At 52.3% G+C, this 16167-nt stretch overlaps 9 protein-coding genes across 9 annotated transcripts; 6 read left to right on the top strand and 3 right to left on the bottom strand.

Annotated features, from left to right (window-relative positions):
• Nucleotides 1–178: 178 nt before the first annotated feature.
• On the top strand, nt 179–1045 carry COQ4 (Ubiquinone biosynthesis protein; the record flags this gene model as incomplete). Its single annotated transcript, XM_064839602.1, has 1 exon — nt 179–1045. One exon carries the CDS (start codon nt 179–181, stop codon nt 1043–1045), a length of 867 nt encoding a protein of 288 aa, XP_064692845.1.
• A 492-nt stretch (nt 1046–1537) lies between these two features.
• On the top strand, nt 1538–1951 carry LTS14_006908 (uncharacterized protein; the record flags this gene model as incomplete). The annotated part of the gene is made up of 1 exon (XM_064839601.1): nt 1538–1951. The coding sequence occupies one exon, from the start codon at nt 1538–1540 to the stop codon at nt 1949–1951; it is 414 nt and encodes a 137-aa protein (XP_064692844.1).
• A 259-nt stretch (nt 1952–2210) lies between these two features.
• LTS14_006907 (uncharacterized protein) lies at nt 2211–2918 on the top strand (the record flags this gene model as incomplete). The annotated part of the gene is made up of 1 exon (XM_064839600.1): nt 2211–2918. One exon carries the CDS (start codon nt 2211–2213, stop codon nt 2916–2918), a length of 708 nt encoding a protein of 235 aa, XP_064692843.1.
• Nucleotides 2919–3164: 246 nt separating this feature from the next.
• LTS14_006906 (uncharacterized protein) lies at nt 3165–4457 on the top strand (the record flags this gene model as incomplete). Its single annotated transcript, XM_064839599.1, has 1 exon — nt 3165–4457. The coding sequence occupies one exon, from the start codon at nt 3165–3167 to the stop codon at nt 4455–4457; it is 1293 nt and encodes a 430-aa protein (XP_064692842.1).
• A 1153-nt stretch (nt 4458–5610) lies between these two features.
• LTS14_006905 (uncharacterized protein) lies at nt 5611–7097 on the top strand (the record flags this gene model as incomplete). The annotated part of the gene is made up of 3 exons (XM_064839598.1): nt 5611–6020; nt 6082–6346; nt 6411–7097. The coding sequence occupies 3 exons, from the start codon at nt 5611–5613 to the stop codon at nt 7095–7097; spliced, it is 1362 nt and encodes a 453-aa protein (XP_064692841.1).
• Nucleotides 7098–7671: 574 nt separating this feature from the next.
• On the top strand, nt 7672–8405 carry LTS14_006904 (uncharacterized protein; the record flags this gene model as incomplete). The annotated part of the gene is made up of 2 exons (XM_064839597.1): nt 7672–7800; nt 7863–8405. The coding sequence occupies 2 exons, from the start codon at nt 7672–7674 to the stop codon at nt 8403–8405; spliced, it is 672 nt and encodes a 223-aa protein (XP_064692840.1).
• Nucleotides 8406–8665: 260 nt separating this feature from the next.
• Nucleotides 8666–9371, bottom strand: LTS14_006903 (uncharacterized protein; the record flags this gene model as incomplete). Its single annotated transcript, XM_064839596.1, is given in 2 exon segments — nt 8666–8841; nt 8861–9371. The coding sequence occupies 2 exon segments, from the start codon at nt 9369–9371 to the stop codon at nt 8666–8668; spliced, it is 687 nt and encodes a 228-aa protein (XP_064692839.1).
• A 3293-nt stretch (nt 9372–12664) lies between these two features.
• On the bottom strand, nt 12665–13246 carry LTS14_006902 (uncharacterized protein; the record flags this gene model as incomplete). The annotated part of the gene is made up of 1 exon (XM_064839595.1): nt 12665–13246. The coding sequence occupies one exon, from the start codon at nt 13244–13246 to the stop codon at nt 12665–12667; it is 582 nt and encodes a 193-aa protein (XP_064692838.1).
• A 144-nt stretch (nt 13247–13390) lies between these two features.
• LTS14_006901 (uncharacterized protein) lies at nt 13391–14883 on the bottom strand (the record flags this gene model as incomplete). Its single annotated transcript, XM_064839594.1, has 2 exons — nt 13391–14550; nt 14760–14883. 2 exons carry the CDS (start codon nt 14881–14883, stop codon nt 13391–13393), a joined length of 1284 nt encoding a protein of 427 aa, XP_064692837.1.
• Between the last annotated feature and the right edge of the window lie 1284 nt (nt 14884–16167).

The following is a 16167-nucleotide window of genomic DNA, read 5'->3' as shown; positions in this document are numbered from 1 at the left end:
TCTCTTAACCTCTTTGCGTCATGACATGCAAGAGAGCTTTCTTAGGCACACTATCGTCCGAGCTTAGACCGGAAGTGAGCTGGTTCGGGATGACTGCCGACGACTTCATCTTCACTCCAATACACAGAAATCACCTACGCGGGTATGTGGCATCATTTATTTGATTAGACCAGGTACCATGACGACCCTCGCAAAGCCACCACAGCTCTTCTGCCGACTTCTGGCCCTACCGACACCTCTCCGCCAAAGGACTTTCTCGATCCTAAACAGACCACCACCCAATTATCCCGGCCATGTTCCGCTCACTCTTGTCGAACGGGCTGGTCTTGCTGTCGGCTCGGCATTCGGCTCGTTGGCGAATCCATATCGCCACGATCTTATTGCAGCTCTTGGTGAAGCAACCTCAAAGCCATACTTCATTACCCGTCTTCGCCACGCCATGCTCGCATCACCTACCGGCCGACGCATCTTGAAGGACAAACCTCGGATCACCAGTGCATCTATGAGTCTAGAGAAACTTCGAAAGCTGCCCGAGAACTCCGTTGGCTATGCTTATACTGCATGGCTTGATCGAGAAGGCGTCACGCCTGATACGAGGGACAGCGTGAGGTATATCGACGATCCGGAAGAAGCGTATGTCATGCAACGTTACCGCGAGACGCACGATTTCACGCACGCGATTACTGGATTGCCAGTCATCATCGAAGGCGAGCTAGCCATCAAAGCCTTTGAATTTGCCAATACTGTCCTCCCAATGACTGCGCTGTCTCTTTTCGCGGTCGTGCGACTGAAGCCTGTAGAACGAAAACGGTTCTTTGATACGTATCTCCCCTGGGCGTTGCGCAATGGTCTCAAGGCCGAGGAAGTCATCAATGTTTACTGGGAGGAGGAACTTAAAACGGATGTTGAGGTCTTGAGGGCAAGGCTGGGCATCGAGATGCCGCCGGATTTGAGGGAGATTAGGAAGATGTTGCGGGACCAGAAGAAGGCTAAGAAGTCTGCCGGGGAGGCGAGAGAGAGATTGGGATCTGTTACTGGTGTGTGAGTGAAGGTTGTGAAGTGACATTGAGAGTCCTCGGGGCTATCGTGCCAGCTACAGGTTACCACGATGGTCTTCCGCACTTCCATAATTCGCTGCTTCCTCAAGACTCGTCGCACCTTCCTAGGTCACCACCGCGTGCTCAAGGTCATGTGATGGAATGTTCTCCTCCGCACTAGCGCCTGTTAGACCATGGAGCGTCGAGTGAAGTGAGATTCCACCCCAAACCGGGCGAGCACCAGCACATATACGACCAATGGTACGACCAGGTACTGGGACTTCAATTCACTTTGCTGCGCTGCTGCCTAGACATCAGCTGCTAATGGAGTGTTGGACGTTGCGGGTATAAATACCTTACTCCGACCTCGTTGCAACCTTCTTTCTCACACTCCAGTTTCACATCGCGACCACATTGCCACACTTACAGCCGAGTCAATTACCACATCCCGTCATACCACCTAACGCTATACGATATCTATAGCGTGCATCAAGACCGCGATGTCGATCTTCTTTGCTGCAGTAGCTATTGTCTACTTCCTGCTTGCCGTGGTCGATGGTCTCCCTGCTACCGGCTACGAAGGTCTGCAATCTGGCCCTACCGCACTCCACTTCGACCTCGCCAGCCAACGCGAACTTCTCCTCGACGTTTTCAACCATTACGAAACCTACCTCAACGGCATCGGCGCTTCCCTCGCCTCCGTGCAAAATTCGAATTACGTGCTTACGGCTACGCTTGCGACCATCCTCGAGCTTGGTGCATCATCGTATCGTTGCAGAGGGGACCGTTCGCAGTGCTTCGCGAAGGCAAGGAAACGAAAGACTGCACTGCATAGCAAGGTAGTTACGCATAACGAAGTCACGAATTACTCTAGTCGACTACGTCTTGTTCTCTTCGTTCGGTATCGAGCTTGAAAGTCCTGGGTGCAGGCTTGTCGCATCTATCCCGGAAAATTCGTTCTTCAAAAGTCTTGCCTCGTTGGCGATGTTTTGCCGGTATCGTAACACTTACTCTTTTTTCTGTTCTAAGGCACTTCTCCCTGCATGCTGCACCCATACCCGCACGAATCTCTCGGGTGCTATCGTCCATCATGAACGTTCACATGTGTGCACATGTAACTCTGCGAGGTCTAAGCGACTGCCTCTTATCAACTTGTCATCACAGCTGTCGGGGATGTATGAGGCCTTGCCGAGTGGGAGGTTCACACGTATGTTGGAGATAGTAGCTGCGACTCCTTTGCAGCCTGAGAGACTCGTCCTACGCATGAGGACAGTAGATCTGGACAAGGTCACACCATCAAGCAGAGATGCCAAAGCACTTGATTCGGAACAGACAGATGAGGATGATGATGATGATAATGACGGAGAGGGGTTCGATGCACTTTCTTATACTTGGGGAGCACCATGGTCGACACCAGAGTATGAGTCGCAGTATGGGCCCGAAAACGATGTTGACATTATCGTGCTTGTCCACGGTGATATGCGGCACAAGCAGCGTATAGGCAGAAACTTGTACGAGGCTCTTTGCCGTATCAAGGCTTCGGAAAGCTCACCAAAGTGGCTCTGGGTAGACGCCGTCTGTATCAACCAGCAAGATCCGTCCGAGAAGGGAAAGCATGTTTTACTAATGAGCGACATTTACACGAAAGCGATGAGAGTGATCGTCTGGTTCGGCCAAGGTAATGTCGACGACTACAAGCATCTAGCGTGGCTTCACAGCCACGCTCTTGACGTTATCGAAGACTACGTTGAGGACAATATGCCACTGCAGCGATCGGACTTCTCTCAGGTCGCTGGAGGAGAGGGTATCGTCGTTCACTGCCTCAATGAGTATCTTTTACCACGGGAGGCCTTGACCGCATTGTACAAATTCTACGCTTAGCTCAGGTACTCGCATCGCGCATGGATGATACAAGAGATTGCACTAGCCCGCAAAAGCATTGTTCCGCTTGGAGACGACGAGATAAAATTTTGGAGATTCTCGACCCTAGCAGGACGACTTAGCGCTCTTGCTGTTTACGAGGGGGAGTATTATCGAGACACCCGCCAAACCTCCCCGACTGAAGGGGCAGAGTTTCCCGGGCTCGGCCTCAACGCAACAATGATTCGAGACTGGAAAGTGTCGACCATGGCTAGTGATCTCAAAGTCCTCTATGGTGCTCATGACGACACCACGTTATCACTAGCCTTAATGGAGTGGCAATTAGGTCAAGCTCACAGAATGGCCACTGATCCGAGAGACTTGATCTATTGTCTCTTCGGCATGGCCAAGGCTATCCTCCCAGAAGCCGAGATCCCTCTTGTGCCAGCGTACAATATGGCTGTCGAAGATGTGTTTACGGGGTTTACTGCAATATTGCTAGACTGGCTGCCCTACCGTACTGTACTGTCACTCGTGGCCGACAAGCCGCATCACGACAGCTACGTCCAGAGACTTCCTAGCTGGGTGCCAGACTTTTCGACGGTCAGCGAGGTAAGTACAACAATACAAAGGACTTTGATGAAGAATACTCAAGATTTACCTGACCTACTTCCTGGTTACGATGAGCCGGAATCCTCGTGGCTGAGTATCAATCGTGGAAAGCTCATGCTTCTGGCGCGGCCAGTAGGTGACCTTGATCACATGTTCCAACTCGGCTGGTATAATTCTGCAGGTCCGCGGAGTACATCTAGTCGGTATTTGCAAGACATAGCAGGAATGACGGCAGTATTGCAAGGGTGCCAGGGATTGATTGCCCAAAGAAAATGGGAGTGTTTGGTGCCATTCTTACGCATATTGTGCTTCAACGTACCAACGATCGTAAGCGATCCAGTCTTCATCACACTCTGGCGGAAACTGCTGTCGATCGTAAGACTCGAGCCACGAAGAATGTCGACAAAATGGTCTCTCCCTAGAGAAGTGACCGACGCCGCCGACGACTTGGCGGGTATGTTCGAGGAACTGAAAGGAGTATCTTTCGTGCCAACTCCTACTCAAGTAGAAGCAGAAGAGAAGACTCTCGACATATTGATCTCAATGGTTGATGTCGTTGACACAGAGGTCGCTCTCCAATGTCAAAAGCAGCTCAAGGCACTGTGGCCAGAGCACTTTACCACCGAGGACATTATTGCTCACAGTAGTGAAGATGCTGGGGAGCATGAGGAAACCAGGTATGTGGAAGAATTGTTCGAGCGGGAATTTGAAGCATTCCGAGCGCTCTACACTCAAGGTGTAGATCCACGTGATCGCGCGAACGATACGTTCTTTACCACAGCGAGGGGCATTGTCGGTCGTGCCATCGGCAGGCTCCTCCCTGGAGACCAGTTGTGGCTGATTTTTCGAGCTAAGGTGCCGTATGTGCTTCGGCCAACCAGCGATGGGCAGTATATACTGGTTGGAGAAGCACTTGTACATGATACACGGAATGGAGGGCCACTCTAATACGACTTGACAGAAGAGCCGCGCAAGATCAAAATCGTGTGAGGCCGAAAGGCTGTCATTGACTCCGTTCTGCCGACGCCACTGTCGATGGGCTGCCTGTACCGGACAGACCTTGGTCACGTCCATAGGCTCGTGGTGACTAATTTGACGGTTATGCGAGCCCAGGGAGATGACGCTAGACCTAGGGTACGCAACCCTCACCATCCTGCGATATTAGACGGTCCCCTGATGTAGGATGTGTTTCTTGTGATCTTGAGTGAAGGAAGAGGCGGAAAAATGTGTCTTGGGAAACAGAAGGCGTGGATGAAATCTTCAGTGGTTTCAAGACGCGGTATACTCGGTGTGGCCTTGCGATGCCGTACCTCTCTGAAGCATAAATCGTGTTCCAAAGCACGAACGGAAAAAGTTTCGTGATAAAGATGGAACTGTAGACGTCGATTTGGCTACTTCTGGAATCACAGAAAGTCCGACGCCAGCATCATTCCAACTTGGACCACTGAAAGGCCCAGTACTTCCGTTCACGCTCTCAATGATCAACCTCGATTTGCATGCTGAAGCCCACATCATTGGCGGAAGAATTGATCAGATCTGCGCGACTCGTGCTAACCATGGATGAACTCCATGCAGCTACGGGCCGTGTGTCGTCCATGTTCGCACCATGTATCTTAAGAGCTCGGCCCTTGAATAAACAGCCTGCCCAAGAGCTCCCCGCTTCGCACCCCACAATCAAGATGGAACGGGGGAAATTTAACTTCCAATCCCATGATCTCGGCATGATCGCTGTGCACCTGCATGATTCAACAAACAATAACAGCGGTTCGATTTAGCCGCCAGTAACATTATCATAGCCTACCTCTGGACATTAGCCAGTAGCTCAACACACGATCAGGCACCCGAGGCGGGAGAGACTATGGGAGCGGCAAAACAGTCGAGCGATATGTGTACCCTGGAAGTCGGCAGGCTGCACCCAGGCAATAATGCAGAGTGTCAATGGGTGAACCGTAATTTGTGGCGAAGGCTCTGGCTAGGTGGTCAATATGGCTGATCTGCTGGATGATGGAAGTCAGGTATATATGGAGTACACTCGACCATCTTCTTCCCGGATTCCGCTTCCACGAATATACAGCGAACTGCATCATCAACCATCGACAAGATGTTGTTGAGGTCCTCGCTCAACCTGCTCGTCACTGCTGCTGCAGTTGGCATCACAGCACAGTACTGCGATCTCCCAGCTACGCCACAATGGGCTTCGACACCGGATGGACCGCTGGCACAGCCTATGCACAACTGGACCTCACTGAAAGACTTCACCCACGTGCCATACAACGGCTCTCATCTCGTGTACGGCTCCCTCGTCAACAACAGCAGCTACAGCTCGATGAACTTCGGCCTGTTCAAGGACTGGTCGGATATGGCTACTGCCAGCCAGAATGGGATGAACAACCCTACGGTCGCGCCAACGCTCTTCTACTTCGCACCCGCTAGCATCTGGGTGATTTGTTACCAATGGGGCGGCCACTCCTTCAGCTACAGGACTTCTAGCGACCCAACTAATGCCAATGGGTAAGTGATGCAACGAGGACCATCATGAGGGACGCACTCGTAGCTGACTCGCATCTTTTAGATGGGGCCCTGAGCAAGCTCTCTTCGACGGATCGGCTGCGGGTGCACCTTACGGTCCCATCGATCAGACCTTCATCGCCGACGACGAGAACGCATATCTGTTTTTCGCTGGTGACGACGGGCAGATTTACCGTTCCAGTATGGCACTCGGCAGCTTCCCTGGCAACTTCGGCACGTCTTCCCAGACCATCCTCAACGATACGGTCGAAAACCTTTTTGAAGCTGTCCAGGTCTACAAGCTCAAAGGTCAGAAGAAGTGGCTTATGGTAGGTCAAGATGGAGCACTACTATGTCGGAATCCATGCTTTCTTACTGACACACTTTTGACAGATGGTCGAATGTGAAGGCTCCGTAGGTCGTTACTTCCGTTCTTTTACGGCTACCGACCTCGCTGGCAACTTCACCGAGTTGTCAGGTCTCGAGAGCAACCCCTTCGCAGGTAAAGCAAACACCGCTATCACGTGGTCGAATGACATCAGCCATGGTGATCTCATCCGTAGCACCAACGACCAGACGTTCGAGATCGATCCCTGCAATCTTCAATTCTTGATCCAGGGGCGTGGTCCGTCGACCGCAGACTACAATGACCTGCCATGGAGGCCTGCTCTTCTGACTCTCCAGAACCCAGTTCCCCTGCAGGGTGGCAGCAATAGCAGCACTACCAAGACTGCCAGCAGCACGACCTTTACAACCAGCACGACAAAGATCTCCACTTCGACTGTACCTACCACGACCAGCACAACGAAGATTTCTACCTCGACTGCACCTACATCCAGCAGCATATCTCACAGCAGTAGCACGTCACACAGCACATCACACAGCACTTCCCACTCGACTTCGCATACCAGTACTTCTACCAAGAAGACCACTTCGACAGTCAAGGCAACGTCGTCTTCAAAGAGTGTTACCAAACCAGCAGGACCTCCTACTCCTCCTGCCGGCCCGCCTCCACCGCCACCTGGACCTCCCGGTCCACCTCCTCCACCAGGTTATGGACCTCCTCCTCACTACATTTAGTACGGCTGAGCGAAAGTGGTATAACTGAGGCCAAGGGCACGTTCTTTAGCCTCCATACAAGTCTGTTGCTGGACCACCATGTGCTTGTATCGTTACATAAATCATTGCGACCCGTGTATCCACCCGCACTGCAATCAGACCCACCTTTCATCACTTATTCTCAATAAATCAGTCATCCGCATTTGCAGATAGTCGTTTGTGGCGCCTCCGGACGAACTGAAAATCCCGGCGCCCGGAGCTGTACCAATCACAGCCATTAGTGGCTCGGCTCCATCTTTGTAGCTTTGTCCCGAGAACGAGAGCGAATAGGGAAGTTGGCTTCTGGTTTTACGAGCTGCGCTAGCAGTCCGGAGGTAGGGTGTTATATGAATCGCCGTACCCTTGAGACCATGCCAGGTATGGCTGAAGCCAAGGCTCCCTTGGCCGAGATCTCGAATATGTATAAATACAGAGTGAAGGCCGCTTATAGTGCAACTGCTCAGACTAAAAACTTCTGCCATCAGAGAATTGGTGATATATGATCAGATTCCCCAGCAGCGCCCGGGTGATCACAGGACGTCTACACATTAACAAAATGCCAGAATTCACCCTCTACGGCTCTGCTGGCTCGAGCAACACGGATCGCGTTCGCTTGACTCTGGCCGAAGGAGGTTTATCTGATTACGAACTTGTCCATATCAACTTACGCACCGGAGAACAGAAGGTGAGCGAGAGCGTTCCAGCCTCGAGGATGAAGTCTGTCGAAGCTAATACTTTTCGATATAGTCGCGAGAACATGTCGAGCGTCATCCATGGGGCAAGGTACCGGCCATCACCTTCCAGGACGGCTTTACACTTTTTGAGAGCCGCGCGATCTGCAAGTACTTGACCAAAAGATACTGCTTCCCGCTTTTGCCCCCTGCGTCCGACATCGAGGCTACTGCGCTGGTCGATCAAGCGGAATCCGTGGAGATGCTCTACTTTACAGACCCGGCGGGCAAGATCGGCTTCGAGAAGTTTGCCAAGAAAATGATGGGTCTTCCGCCGAACGAGGCCGTCGTTGCGGAGGCTGTCAAATCCCTGGAATCGTACTTTGATGTTGCGGAACGGCTCTTACAGCAAAGCGACTACATGGCTGGGAAGGACTTCACGCTCATCGACATATATTACATACCACTCATTCAGCGACTTTTCGCGTGTGGATATGGAGATCTTGTGTCCAGTCGCAGTCATCTCAACGCATGGCGGGAACGTTGCATGAGTCGTCCCGCTATCCAGAGACTGCTGAGTGCTGACAGGGAGGCGATGATGGCCGGAAATGGTCCATAAAATATAGACGATAGAGCCGAAAAGATCTGAAAGCAGCTTACTGATCACGATATCAAAGTTATCGTACCATTGAAATGATTCACTTGGCGACTCATCCACCATCCTTGTGTCTTGGTTCCGTAGAAAGTGCCAATGAGACTGCTGCTTGCCCCCTGAAATTCCAAGTCACTCATAGGATTCGGACGAATTCTTGTGTGTAGAATCTTATCGAGCATGCATCCTTGACTTCGCCTCTGCAGGTCCTGGTGGGTTGATCCAGGTCAGTGAGTCCTGGGCGTGTGAAGTAAAGCTGTCATGCAGACCACCCAGTCAACCGTGCCGATAGCCTTCAATGCCACGGTGGTCTCTACGCCAGCCAGAAACGGCGATGCACAGATACGGTGATGGTGTGCGTTGATCTGAATATGGATGCCTCCCCTATGTCCCTGCTGGACGGCTGTAGACTCACGTCTTACTCTGTTCTATCCACTTCTTTTTCTCTTCATCAGACCACTTCACACTCACCTCACTGACGTCTTCCTTCTTGAAGCTGCTCTGCCCCTTCGCTTGGCCTTTCAATATTACCTTTGTCAACCCAGCTTCATTCCTCTCCAACAGTCCCAGTCCTCTGCCGGTATTCTTGTCCATCAACAACTTGTTCACACCGATCGAGACGCTATAGTCCTCTATCACTGGCTCTCCAAGCACGTTGCACCTGAACGTGGGAACGTAGAGAACATTGCGGAGGACAATCGTGGAGTTGACCATTGCCTTGTTCTTCGCAGCTTTGGCTGCTGCACCTAACAGGAGGCGAACATCGAGACTGACTTCACCTATGCCTTCGATAACGTGTGACTCACTGCCCCTCGAGATGGTCGAGGCAAGAGGAGTGAACGTGGAGAACCAGTCTCGATGATTGGCGACGTGGATGTTGCTGGTGCTGGACCAGATCCAGTCGGTATCGTAGTCCTTCCCTTTGGGTGCCATACCAGACAATGGCAGGTGAATTAGTGTTCCAAAGTGCGTGTGCGAGACGTACAGACAGGGAGAACGCCTGGGTCACATCATCTCAAAGCGCGCTAATGAGGCGCTAGGACGTATTAGGGTTTGTGGTCGCTCGACTTTGCACGTACGAAGGCAAAACACAATTGTGAGGGAGGGCACTTCGAGCCGATGATAGAGCCGAGATAGGGTACGATCACGTCTATTATGATCACAGAAGTACGAATGCGGGATGCAAAGCGTGTACCGGGACACAGAACGCTCGTTAGGGTGTGAATGATCTTGAGTGTAGAAGCCTTGTTACATCGGTCGTAGTATGATTCAAAAGTCCGCGCCCAAAGTATGACATTCGATCGGGTATCTAACTAAAAAATCGCAACGCATCTCATAATGTGCAACCCGCCATGACTATCATCACGTCCTACTCCATCAAATGAATCCAAAGCCTGTGCGATCCATCTACACATCGCCGATCCCAGCAGCAACATCGTTATTGAACGATCGCAGTCGAGATCTGGGCCAAGTGGTTGATAATTGACAGTGTGTGACAGGAAGTACCGAAGGTAGGCCTCAAAGTATGGCCACAGACTTTCCCACACGTACAACCTCGGTCAATAGGTGGTGGACGGCCTCACCAATCCCTCAAATCATGGCAGCGGCGACAGCGGCAGCCGCAGCAGGTACGACCGACACCTTGTACACGTCCAACGCAGCAGTGGGTGCTGCGGCCTGTGATGAGACTGTGCAAGAAGCTGATCCACTGGCTAGTAAGTTGGCACCTGCCGTCATGGGGTACTGTGCGTAGCTGATTTGGGTGCCCGTGAGCGTCGAAGTCGTTTTGGTCTGTGTATGTATCCCGCCCGCACTGAGCGAGACGGTGGCAGCGCACACAGCTCTGGTGGTGCCGTCCAGCGAGCATGACTCGGCGACACTGCCTGTCGCGCCAGCAGTAGAAGTGTCGTACGTGATCTTGTAATCTGTCGGACCTGCCGTGGCGGCGAACTACACACAAGTCAGCAACTGCTCCGCATGTTTGTCGTTTCTACAAATCATACTGTGAGGCGGTAGCCATCGCAAACAAGCGTGTCTGTGCAGGTGAGTGCATAAGTCGTCTCGCCACAAGCCGTGGCGGCGACAACGGAACCGGCCAGACCACTAGTCACCGAGCCGAGTGCGAGAAGTGCGACTGTCGTTTCTGCTTCTATCGATGCTGTCGCACTTCGTCACGTTGTAAGCTGCGCAGACGCGCTCAAGGCGGAAACACTAAACAGAAGAGCTTGCGAGAACATGATGGAGCCGTTCCAAGATTGAGATGCTGTTTGAGCGAGCGAAGATGTGTATGAAGTGGTTTAGTGTTGCTGTGAAAGTGATTATGGAGCAGCGAGATACGGTGGTCTTCTTACATTTATGTTGCCCCGACGCCCTGCTAAGGGCAGAGGCGGAGTCACACAGCCATTTGCTACGCTTCTGATCCTCCGCCAAGGTGTCCGTTGCTTAACACTATTCATCTACGAAGCAGGTCGAAGGATTGATGTAGATTTGGGGGCAGCACGGCGCAGCAGGGCCAATGCGCAGATCCCTAGAGCCGATCGCAGCTTGGCAAAAGGGGCTGAAACATGCAGTCTGTACGGTGTAGCATTGTTTTGTGATGTGAGCATACGCGCTGGTGGTGCAACGGAGCTTCGTGAGAACGATATTATGTTGTCCCTTGAGAGACTAAGACGAGGTGTGGTTACAGGAAGCAGCCGTGCAGCATCCGCTCTTAACAGGGACGGATATTGTCGACCAGCTGTGTGGCGCTGAACACAATTCTAATACGTCGATGATAGGACCGAACATGGCTGAGCACACGAACTCGGCTACAGAAGTGGCGGCGGTGTAGGGCGGTATAGAGCGTCCCTGTCGCTGGCTAGCCCCACTGTGCATCCATACATAACCATGGATCTGCATCCAGTGCACTGTGAGCTTCTTGGGCTGAGCAGCCAAAATATCAGCCAGATGACTTAGTGTCACGCCGGTTGGGACTTTGCCTGTAGATGGAACGAGTTGATTGCATTTGCCGTTGGGCTTGGTGTACCTAAGCATTTGCATCAGCAATCGATCCATGTTGAATATCTGCGTGGCAAGGACTCTCACCAGACGCTCATGCTAATGCTTTGGACTGGAGGTGACGTGAGTTGCATACGGCGCCACGATACTGTTTTGTTTGTGATCAGAGTCTTGATTGATGGCGAAAGAGTCATGTTCGTGGGGTCCTGTGACCAGAGAGACGTGAGGAAGGGGTTCAGGACGATATGCTCGCCTGTACTCTCGATCTCGGCCGCGGTCGTTTCATTCGACGAGCCTGAAGCAGCGGTGACGAGATAAGTCGAAGTTTCGATTGTTCCGCGCTTCTCCATCTGATTGGCCTCGACTTACCTCTCATTACGAGGTTGTATGGCTAATAGTACTTCCTTACCTGTGGATTGATATCAGCATCTAGTCGGGAGCTCTACTTTGCAGCTGGCTGTGCGGCATCGTACCTTTCATTGCTGGAAAGACAAGCTCGCCGGGCCCAGGAAGCAAGAAACAGCCTCTGCTGCATCTTCTGGTCGAGGGCAATGGTATGATACCATGATCGGCAGACTCGTTGGGCCCTCAGCAGTGTCGAGGTTGGCAAGTAGCCGAGGATTGTCAGGCGGAGCTCAAATATGTTGAGTGCCTTCCCAACAGAAGCTTTGATTGGTCTGCCTGCGTCTGGCTCGGTCGTTAGATCGGACATGCCACGGAGGACCGAGAGAGCATCGGCGTCGTTTGAGGCGGTCGGTTCAGTATCGCTGGAGAAGCGACAAGTCGACTTTTGGGTCGTCCAGCCAGCCTTGCCTTCGAGCAATACGACACTGTCTTGCAGCGACCGCACTTCTTGAGAGTGCTGGTCTTACTGCAATGAGCACAAGTGACTTCGTCTGCCATTCTAGTCGATCAGCTCTCTTGCTTCAGGTGGTCAGTATAATTGATGAAGAATGGTACGTTGGAATCTTACGACCCAGGACGCTTAGTAACGGAAAGTGTTTCGTGCTCTTGAAATGATAGATCACTTTTACTGTTTAGATGGCAAGCAAATGGTCAGAGCTCCACGCGTACCTGCAGCTGCCCTTGTGAACGCGGCTGGGCTATCGCGCAAATCCTCGAGATAGTGAACCGGCTTTACGGCTCATATTCATGCGACCGGACTTAATCTACCGGCCTGGTTGTGCTGTGATGATGATTTAGGTGCTAGTCCACATATATACGAAGACTTACAGATATTCGTTGCCATCCCGAAGTGCGCGTACGTCCTTGCTACCGAATCCAACTCTCCCAAGACTCTTCCCATCAATTTGTATCTCTTCCACCATACCAAAGCTCACCATCTTCAGCTCCGCCCCAGCATCCTCAGGCCGTGCATGACATGCAGCAGCCAAGGCTACACTGCAGCTACCCACAGTAGGAGCGCCCCTTTTCAGCCGACCGAATATCGCTAGCGCACCTAACGCGGCTATCATGGCTCCTCCGATCACCACAGAAGCAATGATGCCTTTTATGGACCACCCACAGCCTGAATTGTAGCTGCGAGGTTCGCCATCCAGGTTATAGCTTCCCACACGAACTGCGAAGATCGCTTGTGACACAAATTCGTGTAATAACACCATGGCGGCGGTGAATGGGATAGCATAAGCCCATGGCAGTGATAGCTGCCAGTTCCCGACCTGCTCTGAGCCCTTGATAGGCTCCGAGACACGCAACGGCTGTCTGTCGTTCGCTGCTGTCCTCGCAGACTCCTTGGCGACATCATTGTCTCCCAACGCGGCGTACTGAGAGAACTCTTTGCACATCAGCATCGTTGTCAGCAAATGGTTGTAGCTGAAGTATGCACAAGAGATGGCCAATTGTGGTATGTTAGCCAGTAAGACAGTCCCTAGCAGAGGCCAGCCAATCGTTCCCGGGATGAGAAGGGCAGGATTCGGCTCTCCCAGGCCCTCGCTTCAGAAGCCTGCATCCCATTTACCCCAGTGAAAGCCAACATACAGCATGGCAAGTCCGCCGACAAAGACCACGACGATGATGCTGAGGTTGAGCAGCCACTTTCCAGGGCTCACAGTTCTGCATAGCATGAGCGGTGGCTGCAACCACTTCCGAGGCTTTGTTGGCCCGGGGTTTGCGCTATGCTTCCGCCATTCTCTTGATGTCACCTGCCTATGGTTCAGTAGACCTTGATGCTCTGTATGTAGATCTGCCGCACCGAGAAAGGATGCGATAGCATCGCCTATGGTGGCAAGTGGATCGAAGCGTGGTAGCAGGAGCGTACCGAGCAAGCACAGAAGCTTGACGATGTTGAAGGCAATAACTACGGCCGGGAAAGTGATACTGATGTTTACTTCGCTGGCGAGGTTTGGGCTTGCCAGGGCCAAGCAATATTGTACGTCCACTTGTGCCCGACCCGCTGGCCATGTAGAGCTTGCAGCAGGGGGTGTCCAGAAGCCTCCACTAAATTTCGTTGTGCTCGGCGACTCTGTACTAGACGAAGTTGGTGTGGTTGCGGTAGTGTTCAAAGTATCGTCTGGGAACTGGCGGCGCTGAAGGCTGTTGCTTGGGTCGTAAGTTGTATCGCTCGTGCAGGTTTCCGGCATTCCGCCACCTCCGAGTGCATTCCAGTCATATGTGAATGTGCCATTACACAACGGCTCTTCGAACGCCCAATCGTCTGAGTCACCCACAATCCAGCCTGGGGATGCAGGCTGACCTTGGGCGGTCGACTGCCAGAAGGTGTATATGACAGTGTCGTTTGGACTGTGGTAGTCAGAAACCAAAAGGACATGAGACCAACCGCTCTGGACTGGGACATCATATGCCTTTCGGCACTCAGCTGTGTTCATGTGTCCGAGAGAGTTGTGATTGCTCTGCAAGGTCTCAATCAGACTCGTATTGTGGTCCCAACCGTTATCGCCATTGGGCTTCGCGCAGTAGGCTCCGCCGTCTAGGAATTCCGGGCTCACCAATACTGCCAAGTAATCGGCAGCCGCCGGGGATGTGAAGACCACGGAGTTGTAGAACAGTGACAGTGGGACAGAGCTCAGGGCCAGGCACACCGATAGTATGCCACGCCATATATCGATGCGAAACAAATTCCGAGCACCGGTCACACCTATGTTGAGCCAATCGTTTTTCGCATGCACCGCGTCAACTTCTTTTCGAGTCGACGATGACAGACACTGCATGCAGGCGCTGCAGGTTGACAACAGCAGGAAACTGAATATGTTTATAACAAGGTGCGTGCAGAAGACTACTTGTATGTCAGCGTCATGAAGATCAGGTAGGCCGGTACCTCGTCGCTCCACAGATCTATCAACTTACAGACTGTGCCGGCGTCTTTGTTTGAGCCTTCATAGATCACCGTGATGCCATCTTCGTGATCTTTCTGGACTACCCAGCCAAGGATCGCAATGTTGATGATCAGGACTATGCACACGGCGGCCATACCCTTGCGTAGAGTGCTTCGCCCTGCGCCCAACGGTCAGCATGCGTACGGCTCTGATTTCGTCCAATGAGTGCTGATGAGCTCACAGTATGCTCCATGTCTCGACTTCTCATCCCGTCCTTGGATTAGTACAGGCCATTTGGCAGACAGTGAGCCTCTCATTGTTGATCAATGCTTCGTATTGGAAGAGGATGCTAACATGGCAGTCACACGGTACCCAGCAAGGTAGGAAGTCGGTCATTTTATACATAGCGTGACTGGGGCGTCGATGTGTCTGCAGCACAACCAGGAATATTGGGGCCAGAAAAAAGATCAAATCCTTCCGCCATGCTCGTAGGGCTCGCGTACAAAGCGATCGTGCGATCGAAAACAGACTATGCATGTATGAGGCTGTTGCAATAGGACAATACAGCGCAGTAACGCAACGCAACCATATTGCGCTGGCCTCGACGTCGGGAGTTCGTGATATGCTCTGAGGGCGATCCTGCTCTCGTCTTGCGCGAAGGCAAGACCATGACTTCGTGCTTGATGGCCGATGCGACAAACGAGAAGATCCCTGTCGATGCATCATGCGCGCATCTAAGCGACCCATGATCTTGATGTCGTGGACATGCGATGTACTTGTCCTCGTATACCGAATCGGAAGATCAGCGTCCACTATGATACCGTGTCCCAAAGACAGTGGCGGGAATCGACGTTGAGTGCAGGATGATGAAAGACACAGAGAGCGTGCAGTCAAGTGAATGTTTGCTGACGAGCGGCTCAGGAAGGGAGGCACGGAACGATGTGGGGCGATGGGGCCCTTGTGCCTTGGCTCTCCTTCATCCTCGACTTTCATTGCGACATCGCAGATCTTGTTACACGATGACATGGCCAGTATGCGATCGGTCTCAGCTCAAGTTCAGCTGGATGGGAGCCTTCGTGACTTTCGCGGCATACCAGAACTCGAGCGGCAACATTGAAGTGCTGGAGCTATACATGCTGTGGATTGAGAAACTGAAACCAAGCTCAATCGCTGAGCGTCTCGGACGGCTACTCGGATACCTAGTTTTTTCCTCTCGGCCGTCATGCTCATCGGAGACTACATCGTGGGCACAGCAGAAGCCGCCATGCATAGCTCAGGAGTCAGCCGCGCCGCCTTCTTCAGCGCTCCGCCTTCTTCAGCGCTCCGCCTTCATCCTCCATCGCGCTTCTCCTTTCTATGCTTTTCTTACTCGCGATTATGTGCTGGGACAAAGTATTTTTCCTCCAACCTACATGGCCGGCCAGGCTTTGTACGGTCCT

This window comes from Recurvomyces mirabilis (genome assembly GCF_035927965.1).
Source record: "Recurvomyces mirabilis strain CCFEE 5264 chromosome Unknown scaffold_18, whole genome shotgun sequence".
NCBI lineage: Eukaryota > Fungi > Ascomycota > Dothideomycetes > Mycosphaerellales > Teratosphaeriaceae > Recurvomyces > Recurvomyces mirabilis.
Note: the sequence above shows the minus strand (reverse complement) of the source record. Positions and strands in the feature narration are given on the sequence as shown.